Source organism: Glycine soja, chromosome 1, assembly GCF_004193775.1.
Source record: "Glycine soja cultivar W05 chromosome 1, ASM419377v2, whole genome shotgun sequence".
NCBI classification, from domain to species: Eukaryota; Viridiplantae; Streptophyta; class Magnoliopsida; order Fabales; family Fabaceae; genus Glycine; species Glycine soja.
In genome coordinates this window covers 36,826,860-36,841,418 of record NC_041002.1, presented here as the reverse complement: position 1 = coordinate 36,841,418, position 14,559 = coordinate 36,826,860, and the positions used below count along the sequence as shown (strand labels likewise).

Sequence of the window (14,559 nt, the reverse complement as noted above, 5' to 3'; positions counted from 1 at the left end):
CCTGAGTCAAATGCTCATTTGTTCTTTTCTTGCAGGAAATCTCTCCAAGTTTGGGCTCACATTCGTGATTTGGCTCCTTTCCGCAGGCGTTTCACTTCTTTACAGCGCATTACTGACTCTTTAATTAGGGGAAGATCCACATCAGGTGTTCAAGGAAAATTACGTTGTCTGGCTATAGCAATTACAGTCTACTGTATTTGGCTGTCTAGGAACAAGCTGATTTTTGAAGATTATCAATTTTCTGTAATAGAGGTTATTAGCAAGATTAAGTTTCTTATGTATAGACAAGCGCACCTGTTGCATTTGTTTTAGCATCTTGATATAAGTCTTCTTGTAATAGGAAGACTTTTGATTTTCTTTAACTGCGGGATATGCCCCGTTTATTATTGTATCATTTTGGGTTTAATATAATTTACATTTTTTCCAAAAAAAATATTCACTCAATAAAATTTACCTATAATATATGTATTTCAATGGGATATATATATAATATCAAAGTAGCTAGCTATACAAAATGGAAAAATAATTAATTTATCTTTATACATTAAATGGATTATAGTGTACATATCCTTAATTTAAAGAGTATTTAAATCTCTTAATTAGTTTATTTTTTTTCTTAAAAATGGCATCTTATTATAAAGTCATTATTAACTCCTTTTATAATATTAAGCGTATTCTCAAATATATATATATATTTTTAATTTGTATTTTTATGCATTTATGTTATCGTACGTACTTATGAAAACTAATTAGTAACTGCTGGCCCATTTATTGGATGTTAACTATTTTTAATATAATATTAAATATTTATTATGAAATTAATATTATTTAATAAAGGTTTGAATACTTACACACACATATTCCGTCCATGAGCAGTATTCCTATAAATATGGTTTATAGTTACACTGAACTAGCTCAATAAAATAAATAAATATTTAAACTAATATGACTAACTGTTCAACACAAACAATTAGAACAATTTTTTTATATTAGAGCCTTAAATATGTCAATTTTAAGACCATGGAAAAATATATTATGAAATATTTGTCAACAATATGAACGAAGATGTTCTTAAAAAAACTAACATCGTTATCAATATATATGTATATATAAAATAACTAACGAGTAGAAAAATAATATTATTTCCTTGTGTAAAAGATATATACATCAATCTGACAACCTGCCCCTGTTTCGCCTTTGTTAAATTTTCCCCCTTCGACTGTGATGAATTTGCTTGAATGGTTGAAAGTGGAGCCTAATTCTGACTTTCATTACCAAGCTTGACACGTCTACGCGCTTACTAAATCACAACTCGATTCTGTTATGACATATTGAACTTTAACAACTAGAAACCATAAAAGTTTCCGAAATTTGAAATCAAGAAAATTAATTAGCATAAATATACAAATAACGAGGATGACCAACATGGTGCGACATTTTATAAATAATCATGTCTCTTATATAATTATGAAATCCATCCATGACTATAACTATGAAAAAATATTTATTAAAATAAGTAAACTTTTTAAATAGATCTTAATACCTCCTAAAATTTATTATTGGTTTTGAGATCGAGTGATACCTTGGTTTACAACAAAAAATATAAATTACAAGGATCTATCAAAGAATGTAACTCATTTGATTAACAAAATATGTGATCAGATTGTTGTAAAGCTTCTAATACTTATTTTTGATTCAGATAAAAAAAATATAAACAACCAGGGTCTTCATGCAACCTTAAGAGATTGTTTGACTTTATGAATTTGCAATTGTTTTCTACCTTGGAGTTAAAGTCGTCTTCTCACCCTAGCTAGATCTTTAACCAAAAGAAAATTAGTGTCATGGTTTTTTAGCCGCTTATAGTCAGAGTCAGAGGCCTATCTATCACAATCAAAATTTCCGGTTAGATGATCAAAACAAGTTATTGACTCTGTGTTATTCTTTTTTCTTTTTTTCCATTGTAGATCCTTCTGAGGATGGCCTAAATAATTAAATAATCATATTTAGCACGATAACGATGATTTCCTTTTCCCTAATGTGGCGAAAATTCAAATGCTTATGTCAAAACCCCGTTCCAATATCATAATTGCATATCTGTACTATAAAACACGTAATCGTTCGCGTAAATAATCGTGTCTCTTATGTAAGTTTGAAGTCTGAGGGGTCTCTATATATAGACTGTAAATTTTAATTTGCTTCGAGACAACAGACATATTTTGCTTGATTTATTCCATTATCGTTCGCGTTCTTCAACATGAAACGTTTGGTGTTTTCTTTGGCCTGGGCTTTTGCTCTTTTGCTAGCTTGTTCATTGGTTTCTGGTGCTGTTGTAGAACACACTTTCAATGTATGGGCTCTTTCGTTCTTCTCCTTTAATTTTCTTTCCTTAAAATATATAGATATGGATAGAGAGAGATTGGCACATACATAGAATCATAGATAGAGAGAGGATGGCTTTCATGAAAACACTTATTAGCATCGTAGAGAGTGACACATTTTTTATTATTATTGTCGTTTCAAGTGAAAATTTTTGAATAATCGAGAATTATAAATCATAATCACAGATTAAAATTAAAAGTTAATTAGTAATCTCACTTTATATAGAGTCCTTCTATCCATCTATGTAATCAAGAGAAATGTTACTAGCATTCTTATTTCGTTATTTTTTCTGTTATTGACTGAAATTTATTGAAAATTATAAATTTTAGTGAATTTCACTTCTAAATTAAAAGTTAGTCTTCAAATTAGAAATGAGACTCATCTATATTTTTATTTTAATAAATTTTAGCGAATAGTAAGGAAAGTGTCAAAAAGAGAGGATTAAATAAAATGTCGACCAATATGATGTGACATGATTAATAAATAATCTTATTTTTTAACATGTAATTAGAGATTTGATATCAAATTTGTGCATATGAATAAAGATATAAATAGACCACGTTTGACTAAACTCATACCCAACCCAATAAAAAAATCTCAAATTGGTTGGTCGGGTTTAAGTAATTTTATTGTCAAAAAGCCATGACCAACTTAAATCAATTAATTAGATCATGAATAGGTTGGATCAATAGGGTCATAGCATTTAAAATTTATTTTTTATTTTGTAAAATTTAAAATTCCAAACATATTTTTTTGGAATTTTTTTTTATAAAAAAATTATAATATAATTACCTACAATATGTAAATTTGTTGCATAAAGAAATTTAACATATAACCAACTCCAATTTCAATGCACCAAGGTGACAACTTGGGAGAGGGCAATGCAATGTGAGAAGAAAGGAGCCCTAGCCTAAATCTCTTTTTGTGTGTGAGAGAGACAATTGATTGAGTGTCCGAATTAGTGAGAATATATTTTGTTTTCTGAACTTTTATTTTTTATTTTGTTGTATATTATTATTATTGTTATTATTATTATTATTATTATAGGATTGGATCAGGTTAGATCACAAGTAGAAATTATACGATTCGTGCAAATATTAGTAACATCACTCAACCTGTATATGAAAAAGTATAATTGGGTTGAGTCAGGTTTAATCTAACCCTTTAAAAGTCAATTTAAATTATTTGAGTTGATTTGAATTGAATTGAATACACATGTTAGTCTTTGGCTCTAACCAAGAGTTTGTCATAAAAAAAAATTGAAAGTGTTGCTAATATTTCTCCTTATTCAAATACTAGTATGTGTGTTTTGATTTCTTAGTAAATAACAAAGTAGATATCGTCTTTTATTATTAAAAGCAGCTAAATATCATTTATTGCATGATATTCATCGAAATTTCATTTATTTCAGATAGGTAACTTGACTGTGTCCCGCTTGTGCAATGAGGAAGTGATTACAACAGTCAATGGAAGCCTGCCTGGACCAACGATTTACGTTGAAGAGGGTGACACTCTTGTGGTCCATGCAAACAACAATTCACCCTACAATATTACCCTTCATTGGTAAATTTTTCGACCTCAAGAAAATCAATCCTTATGGCTTATTGCGTTATCTATAAATGATCTATCCAATCCTTAAAATTAAAAACTGGTGTTGTTTGGAATTCATTATTTACCATAACTAAAAATGAACACATTAATTACAACATTCGTATATGGAACAAGATTCATTAACACATGAGTTTTACTAAACTTATACATTTAATAACCTTTTACAAATGATAAATTTTATTAATCAACTTTTGAGATGTTAAAAAATCAATTGGAGATTTTTTTTTTCATAGATGAAAATAAAAACACTACATCGACAAATATTGAAGTTGACTATAAAGTTTCACTTTCTCTTCTCACACGTGTATTTTAAATTTGGAGAGATTTAGTTTTCTAAAAATGTTTTTATACCATAAATTCCAAGTCAAGGTTTACTTTACTTTTTTAACTGAAAAATCTGTTATATACCCTTTAATTTAATAAAAACTGGACTTTTTCTACGCACCGGCCTGTTGTGACATATTTTCAATCATTTGAAAAACTAAGATGTTTATTTCACGTTTAGTTTACCCTTGTATTGAATAATTAATCCCAGAAAAAGACTTTTAGGTTTCTTCTAAATCTAACTTTTCTACTTTGCAATTTTTCTACATAGAAATGTGTCTAACATTTCTGTTATTATTTTTTTGACTAACAAAATAACAAATGATTAATTCTTGGACAACTATGCAGTTGCGGTCTTATTACTATATTTTATTTTTATACTATATATCTGTAATATCTATAATTCTAAATATTTAGGTATCTTTCATGATATGTATGCAGGCATGGAATTTTTCAAATTTTGACTGCATGGGCAGATGGTCCTGAATCTGTAACTCAATGTCCAATACGTCCTGGTGGAAAGTATACCTATAGATTTAACATAACAGGACAAGAGGGTACCCTATGGTGGCATTCCCACTCTTCTTTTCTACGTGCAACCGTCTATGGAGCTCTTATCATTCGCCCTAGAAGAGGAAACTCACACCCATTCCCTTCAGTTTACCAAGAAGTCCCCATATTGCTTGGTATTACTTTTTTGCTTTCCCTTTTAGCTTGTTTCCTTTAATAAATAAATAAGTTATTTTGACTCCCTTTATGCGCATTAGCACATGTATATAGAAGGTACAATAGTAGTATATATTGTAAAACAATAATACTAATCAGATCTCACATTGAGTGCGCAGTCAGGATTTTTATATAAGGGAAGTGAATTTAAAAAAATCATGACTTAGAAAAATTAGTTAAAATTTTGCATGTATGTCATTTATAAAAAAATAAATATAATTAATATTTTTTATGAAAAAAAAAGTTATTGTGTTGAGCATAAGAGATATATTAATTAACAAGTGCAATTAACATATAAGTGTCCAAAAGACGGGTAGCAAAAGGAGAAGAAATTAAAGTAGAAAAAAATCATTTAAATTAAGTGAAAAGAAAATTTTATTATAGTCAAAACATTATTTAAAATATTTCAAAAATAGATACTTGAATCACACATGAAAAAATCTTTAAAAAATACTTGATTAAATGAATTACATATGATAAATGCTTAGATAAGTTGAGTAAGTATATATATCTATCATTAACAAAAATAGAAAATATAAATCTAAAAAAATATTACTAAAAGAAATCATTTATTTTATTTGTTCAAAGCTAATCTTTTTATAAGTTAATCATTTTATGAAAGGTACTAAGTTATTTTAAGTATTTTATAACTCCCTCCATAAGACTTGAATTAAGAGTGATGTTTGTTCTTTTCTACAAGATCTAATCCATAATGTTTATTGCATTAATTATTTTTATACTAAAATATCCCTAATTAATTGTACTATACATCAAACAATTATAAGAGAATGATGAGTTTAACCAGAATGATGTTTTGAAGAAGAAAAATTAGGACAAATTCGATTTTATGAATTAAATTAATCACTTTTTTTAATCTTAACAAGTTAGATCATTGAATCTTATAAATAAAAACAAAAGGAGTATTTATAACAAAGCTTAAGCACATGTAGAGTTTTGAGAGTGAGATACTTAATCTTTCACTATGGCAATAGTCTAATTAATATGAAAGAATCAAATTTAATAAGTGCAAAAAAAAAGTAGGAAAACAAAAAAGAATGTTCATAATAATGGAATGCAATGTAGAAATCTGTAATACACATTAAAAAAGAAAGAACATACAGGATGCATAAAAAAGAAATTACATTTGGTAGCAAAACCAATAATTATAATTAGATGTTTGGTTTGGACAATAAAAAAATCAGGCGGGATAAAAATTTGCAAGATTAAAAATGTTAGAAGCATAGTAAAAGAAACTCAACACAAAATTGGAAGAGTAACAACAATAAGAAAAACTTGCAATCTTATGGAATCTAGAAGAGTGTATAAGAAAATAAATATAATTTTCAAATAGAGAAAAGTAAAAAATGAAGAAAATGTTCACTTTTAAATGAAATATGTTCGTAAAAATTATTTAAAAAAACTTAGAAAACTAAGAAAAATGAGAGAAAAAATAGTTTTACATATAATGTTAGAAAAGTTTAACAACCTTGGGTGCGATCGTCCCGATAGGCCCCCCACTCCCTCCACATCTGCTAACATCTACTAGAGACAAGATCAATGAGTGTATGGCTTAGTTTTGTAAGGGTTGGGCACCCCGTACCTTCTATCCTCTCTTTAGATGAATTTCATTTTACTGATGAAAAAAAAGACTAATTTAGTATTTAATTATAAGTTTTTTGGACAATTCTTGACTTTCAAGCAAGCTTTGTTCGAATTAATTAGGCCTTAAACCTAAGTTCTAACATAGTCTTTGGAGTCTTAAATTTGTTAATGAACAACATGTATATCAGTATATGTTTTACATTTAAGATATCTAAACCTCTTCTTACACACCAGTTTTGTAAGATTGGGTACTTGAGTTAGACAATTAGTGGACTCTGTTTTGGTCCTTTTTTGGCTAAACACAGAAGCTTTTTGGTTCTTTTTGGTTGATATACTGTATGTACAGCTTGTACAAAATTGACGTATATCCTTCTTTTGTTATCGGTCATATATATATATATATATATATATATATATATATATATATATATATATGTTTGCCTTAAAAAAAAGAACTAATTTTAATTAACATGATTTTTCGAACAAAAGTCCATAATGATTTAATGTGCAGGTTTATTTGCCTTGTGCTTGAATTCAACACCTTTTATTTGAAAAATAATAATTACCTAATTCTAAAGATTACAATATTATGAAATAAACTAATTACTTTACAATATATTGATACAGTTTTATGATTCTATTATGTCTATTAAGAGTGGTGATTAAAATACATATGATAATTAATTGCAGGGGAATGGTGGAATGGTAATGTTGTTGATGTGGAGAACAACGCAATTGAAACCGGTATTGGTCCAAATTTGTCAGATGCTTACACAATTAATGGCTTGCCTGGAGATACTTACAATTGCTCCCAAAATCGTAAGTCAACACTTTAACGGTATCAGCTTTTAATGTAATTAGGAAATGAAGTTTATTTTATTTTATATATTTAAATATTTTCAACACTTGAAGATCTATTTTTTTCTTTCTTTCGAATTTTAATTATCTCACACTAACAAACCGACCGTGTCTAACACGAGAGAATTTCCGTATACTCAACAATATAAAATCCTTCTAATGAAGTTTATTTTATATATTTAAAGATTTTTTTAAAGATATTTCAACACTCAAAGATCTAGTTTGTTTTTTCTAATTTTAATTATCCCACAACAAACTAAGTCTGGTGCCTCTCTATTAACTGAAAGCATTAGGAGAGAAAAATATACAACACTTTAGTTGTGCGTCTCCCCAACAAACCGAATTAGGTGGATCCCACAAGAGATTGGATGCTTTTTTAATAGGCAAAATTATATTTTTAGACTTCTTAGTTATCTCTAATTTTGATTTTAGTCTCCTTTTAAATTTATTTACGAATTTTGTCTTTCAGTTATGTCAAAATTCTGTACATGTGATCCCCAAATTCAGATTAACTGTCACAAAGAAAAGTTGACAATCATGTTTTGATTGGACATGAAAAAGTCCACCCAAAAAATAGTTTCAATATTTTTTCTATTCATATCAGAACGTGACACGTGACCGTCAACGTTTATTTGTGACCGTCAATATTCAAATTTGAGTTTGGGAATCACATTTATAGGATTTTACATAATTGGAGGATTAAAATCGTAAATAAATTTAAAAAGAAACTAAAATCAAATTTAAAGACAACTAAAAAAACCAAAAATATAATTTTACCTTTTTAATTTCAATGACCGTTGAACATTAGAAGATTTCTGTATACTCAACAATATAAAATCCTTCTTATCCAACTCCATGTATCCTTTTCCAAATTAACCTATTTTTATATGAAATTTACGTAATTTTTACTGAATAATAAATATATTAGAAAAGATATGTTAAAAATATTTTTGAAGTTTGGATGTATTTTTCGTTTAGAAAAATGTTGATGGTTTTGTTTTAATTTCTATAAAAAAATGATTATTTGTTTTAGCCTATATTTAATAAAAATATTTAAGTAATTTCAAATTAACAAATAATATTATTTTAATATTTTTAAAAATTAAATATGAATTAATTTATAAACATTTAAATAAAAATGACTTATTTAATTATTTTTAGAATTTAGTTTTTATATATGTTTTATATAAATTTTATTACATTTTCAACCAACAAAAAATCATAACTATTATAAAAATTAATAAACTTACTATGCATGAAAATCTATAATTATCAGAACATTTTAATTAAATTATTATTTTATAGATAAAAAAATATATTAAAGCTAACATTTTGTCACTAAGGTTAAAAAAACATGCTTAACTAAGCTAAGCATGTAAATTTTACAGGTGTTGTTTGCTTTGTTCTCCAATTAAAATGAAATTTCACTTTGATAATTTGTATAATCCTTTAATACAAACTTTTATCTTGTGAGTTATCGAGTTAAACCTTCAATTTTAACCAAAAATAGACAAATAGTAGTACCTATAAAATTGTAGATAAGTTTGTCATACATTTGATTCCCTTATATATGGTTGTTTCACATTTTAACTTGGACATTATTTCAGAGACATACCAACTCCAAGTGAAACATGGAGAAACCTACCTGTTGCGCATTATCAACGCTGCACTCAATGCACAACACTTTTTTAAGATAGCCAACCACACATTCACAGTGGTAGCCATCGATGCTTCCTACACTCAACCCTACAACACCGATGTTATAATCCTTGCCCCAGGCCAAACCGTGGATGCAATCATAACCACAAACCAAACTTTGGGTTCTTATTACATGGCCTTCACTCCATATCATTCCGCCCCAGGCGTTTCAATCAACAATAACATAACCCGAGGCGTGGTCATTTATGAGAATGCCACATCAGCATCACCTGTCATGCCGGACCTCCCAGCCCAAACTGACACACCCACTGCCCACAAGTTCTACACCAACATCACTGGGTTGGCTGGTGGACCTCACTGGGTCCCAGTATCACTTAATGTGGATCAACATATGTTGATAACTTTTGGAATTGGGTTAGACCATTGTCCCGAACTAGATCCAGAGGGGTGTGGTGGAAGAAATTTTCGACTCTCCGCAAGTATGAATAACGAGTCATTTGTTTTGCCTAAAGGGCTCTCGATGATGGAAGCTTTTTTTCGAAATGTTAGCGGGGTGTACACTAGAGATTTTCCAGATAATCCTCCATTTGTGTTTAACTACACCGATCCAACGTTAGAGACCAATGGTACAGACATAGCGTTTGCACCTAAATCAACCAAGGTGAAGCCTTTGACGTTCAATTCAACAGTGCAAGTTGTTCTTCAGAATACGGCTATACTTGCAAGGGAGAACCATCCAATTCACCTTCACAGCTTCAATTTCCATGTTTTAGCACAAGGGTTTGGAAATTATGATTCCAACGTGGATGAATCAAAGTTTAATCTTGATAACCCTCAAATACGTAACACGATTTCGGTGCCGGTAGGAGGATGGGCCGTTATTAGATTCCAAGCAAATAATCCAGGTTGGTATCATTGGTTAATTAATTGATTTTTTTTTTTTGGGTAACATAATTTAAGTTAAACTTAATGACAAATTAACCAAAGCAAGTTCTTTTTAAAAACTTATTCTCAAAGGACTTTTTTCAGAGGGATCTGTTTTTGGAGAGAACTCGTTAATCGAGTTGACGAGTTGGATACGTGGCAGCAGTTGGGGGAACTCGTCAATGGAGATGGCGAGACACGGTCCACGTGGCGGGTTCCGTCATTCGTAGTGACGAAATGATTTTTTACGGAAAATTTTTTTGAACTTAAAACGGATATAACATTTGATAGAAATGTCCGTTTGAGGTCCATAATATGTCAAAATGCTCGAAATTGAGTTAAGAAGAATCCTTGGAAAATTCTCAAAGGAGATTTGGTCAACTCATTTTTCCAAAAAATTCAACCACCCATTTTTTTAATAAAGAATCCTATTTTTGAGCTACTTAGCATTTTTGGGGAAAATGAGTCGACCAAATCCCCTTTGGGAATTTTTCAGGGGGATTTTTCATTCAATTTCGAACATTTTAACATATTATGGGCCTCAAACGAGCATTCCTATCAAAAGTTATACCCGTTTCAAATTCAAAAAAATTTTCTGTAAAAAAAACATTCCGTCATTACGAATGACGGAACTCGCTACGTGGACCGTGTCTCGTCATCTCCACTAACGAGTTCCCTCAACTACTGCCACGTGTCCAACTCGCCAACTCTACTGGTGAGTTCCCTCCAAAAATAGATCTCCTCCCAAAAAAGTTTCGAAACAGATCCCTTTTGAAAATAAATTTCTAAAAGAAATCAGCTTTGATCAATTTGCCTAAACTTAACTATGGCCAAATTTTGAAATTAATTTTAAATATGCTATGTGCAGGTATATGGCTAGTGCACTGCCACTTGGAGACTCATTTGCCATGGGGGTTAGCCATGGCTTTCGAGGTTGAAAATGGACCTGAACCATGGGTGCTGCCTCCGCCACCAGCTGATTTGCCCCAATGCTAAGTGAAAAATGCACCAATTCACTCATACCTTACAAATTTTAAAATAAATGAAAGGAAGATTTGATCATATATTTATTTACTATTACTTTTGACGATGTGAATTCCTAATTCAATTTGTTTGACTGGGAATAAAGAAAGTATGATAAATAATGATGGAAAACTTATCTTAATTATTCTACTCGGTTCATGCACCGTGTGAAGTAGGATCATCAAATTTATTAATTTTTTTTAACAGCCAAATAAAGTAGATATATTACAAGGAGTACTCAACCCTTTTACGTAATTAAACAGAATCAATTAAAGATCACCAAGCTACAACAGAGAAGAAAAATATAGAACAAAGCCAGAAATGCCTGTATCTTGTTCCCCTGACAGTTGAAGTATGTTTCTTTCGCATGATACCTTAAAAAAACACCATTCAAACTACATACTCATACAATTGTTGTTACACACGTGACTTCCCCTGGATTTCATTAACCAATTGACAGCGTAGTCCCTTTAACTTTTTTTTTTTTTTGAAAAGCCAAAGGAAATCATATTATGAAGAACTTCCAGAACTGGTGCAAGTAGTACGTCCTGTAAAAGATTACAACACCAAAATTGGCCGAAAAGCATGCCTCAGAGTTATAAACAGCTACGCCAAAGATAAAAAAATAAGCAAACCTCCTAGCCAAATAACATATGATCAAAAGATACATCCTTGAGGGGCCACCACATGTTTATTGCCTCACCACATATAGCTTCTACAATCACCAGCTGAGTCTTCAAAATCAGAATGTTACTTCCATGAAACGCTTGATATAAAAACATAAGCACCTAGATAAAAAATTGCGTAACAATAATACCTGATGCAACATAATAAACTGTATCAAATTCTGGATGTTGCATTGTGATCCTGTTGAAAAAAGGTTTACTTGAAAATGAAACAGATACGTTGCAAATATCACCACAACACCCTTTTAACTTTAGTTCCCATGTCCATCGAAATTAAGAAATTAAGTTTCCATAGAACTCTATAGGCATTAGACAGAGTAGGATAATCTAATCGATGTTTATCAATATTACTTTTCTAATTTTTCATAGGTTAAATTGCAATTTCAATTCTCCTATAACTTTCCAAATTCATAATTTCGGTCTCATTGGTTTTTAATTGTAATATTTAATCCTTCTAATTTTACAAATTGAAGATTTTGGTCCCCTTAATCTTCCACCACACTAGCCAATAATCTTTTATTAAATCTTTTTAATAATTATTAGTTTTTAATTAATTTATAATTAACTATTAACTAATATTGTTAGTTATTAAGTTAATTATAAATTAATTAAAACTATTAATTATTAAAAAAAATTAATAAAAAATTATTGGTCAGTGGAACACAAAGTAGACAAGCTCATCGGTGGGACACAATGCGGTGGAAGATTAGGAAGACTAAAATCATTCATTTGTAAAATTAGAGGAACCAAATATTTTAATTTGAGGAATAAAATTATAATTTAGCTTTTTTCTTACACACTATGCCAAAATTTTGTTATATATAGCGCATATTAGATAACCCTTGTGTATAAAACGCTATTTATATAAAACATAGAGGTGATATACACCGTTTCTTTGAGTGAGCGCATTCTAATGTCCATTATAATGATTTAATACACCATATAGAGAAAACGCGCTGTAAATTTCATGTCTAACAACACTATCCCTACAGTCGCACTCAAACACTATTATTTTCAAATTTCAAAGCCTCGCTCCCAATCCTAACATGAACCCCTCTGGCGACAGCGGTTCAAGCTGGCCCTGGCAGCGATGGTTCAAGTTGGCCCTGGCAGAGGCATCGTCGGAGAAGGAGTACTTCGGGGTCATGTAACTAGCTAGCGACTATCGTATGTGGATCAATTACGAAGAGTATAGAGTACGTGTTATGAGTTGGTTGAATTTATCTTTATTCTTAGTTGATTTTAAATTTTGATAGAATTTATTTAAACTTAAAGTCAACCTATCAAGATCCAATAATAGATGGTTCATGAGCTGTCACCCAAAAAAAAATATGGTTCAAGAGCATATCAACTTTGTTAAAAAAATTAATCAATTTTAATATTATGTATATATAGTTAAAAAATAATAAAATTTAAATACTATATCATGTTCACAAATATTATCTATAAAACCAAAAACAAATCTTATTATTAATATACAATTGTTTAAAAAAGTTATATTTTTTTAAAAAGAATATAAAATATATAGTAGACTAGATAAGGACGACTCAAAAGATAATTTGAACTTTTTCGGTTTAATTTCTAAAGCTTGAACTTGTCAAGATCAATCTCATAGGGCTCATTTAGGGTGATTGTGAGTTTTTGGTTTTCAGTTTTTAAATGTAATTTTTAAAACAAAACGTGTTTTACAAAAATGGAGTTAAAATGGCTTTTAAATCATATTCAAAATACTTTTGCACTCAATTTCAAAACAAAGAAATAAGGTTTTGCGAATTTAATTTAATTATAGAAAAACATATATTGACAATGATACTTTTTACTACCACCACTACTACTAACACTACCATCATCGTTATCGCCAATGCTCCTATTACTGTCACCACCACTATCAATATCACCTACATAACTGCAATCATCATTGTCATCATCACCACCAATACCACCTCTGCCACCACCACCGTAAACACCGTCGCAACCACTACCACTACCACCACCACACTGTTGCCTCTAGCTGTCGTCACTACCACCATCATTGCCACTGACATTTCTACTACCCCTACCACAACCACTACCCCTACCACTACTACCACCAATACCAACTTTGTAATCCCCACCACCACCACAGCCTGCCATCACTACCACCGTCATTGCCATCACCATTGTCACTGACATTACTACCACAACCACTACACCACCGTTACCACCACCACCACCAATATCACATGTCATCGCTACCATCACTACCAATGTTGTTGTCACAACCACCACCAACGTCACCACCACCACTGTCATTGTCACCACCATCATCATCAACGTTACTACTACCACCAATGTCACCACTATTGCCACAATCATCGTCACCACCACCACTACTGCTACTACCACCAATACCACCTCAGTCACCGCCACCACCACCACCATCGCCACTAACTCCACAAACATTACTACTACCACCACCACCAATGTCACCAATATCACCACTGACATTACTACTACCACCACCACCACTAATGCCGCCACCACCGCCATAATCGTTGCCACCTCCACCACCACTACTACTACCACCAATACCACCTCGATCATTGCATGCCACCACCACTGCCACCATTTCCTACCACAACCACCACCACCACCATCACCACCGACATTACTACTACCACCACCACCAATGTCGCAATCACCACCACCACCAATACCACCTTTGTGATCGCCATCACACACATAAACACGCACACACACATACACGCGCGCACGAACACACACACAC

General features: G+C 30.9%; 1 protein-coding gene across 1 annotated transcript; it reads left to right on the top strand.

Annotated features, from left to right (window-relative positions):
- The first annotated feature begins 2,166 nt into the window (after positions 1 to 2,166).
- Positions 2,167 to 11,265, top strand: LOC114415315 (laccase-7-like). The gene is made up of 6 exons (XM_028379944.1): positions 2,167 to 2,347; positions 3,791 to 3,942; positions 4,756 to 5,000; positions 7,333 to 7,461; positions 9,108 to 10,064; positions 10,952 to 11,265. Exons 1-6 carry the CDS (start codon positions 2,255 to 2,257, stop codon positions 11,077 to 11,079), a joined length of 1,704 nt encoding a protein of 567 aa, XP_028235745.1. The 5' UTR covers positions 2,167 to 2,254; the 3' UTR covers positions 11,080 to 11,265.
- Positions 11,266 to 14,559: the final 3,294 nt, after the last annotated feature.

What these genes read in the sequence shown, in the direction of transcription:
- LOC114415315 (XM_028379944.1), top strand. Translation starts at nt 2,255, where the DNA reads ATGAAACGTTTGGTGTTTTCTTTGGCCTGGGCTTTTGCTCTTTTGCTA. An exon ending in TACAATATTACCCTTCATTG is followed by an intron (nt 3,943 to 4,755) that starts GTAAATTTTTCG and finishes ATATGTATGCAG; the next exon opens with GCATGGAATTTTTCAAATTT. An exon ending in AGAAGTCCCCATATTGCTTG is followed by an intron (nt 5,001 to 7,332) that starts GTATTACTTTTT and finishes AATTAATTGCAG; the next exon opens with GGGAATGGTGGAATGGTAAT.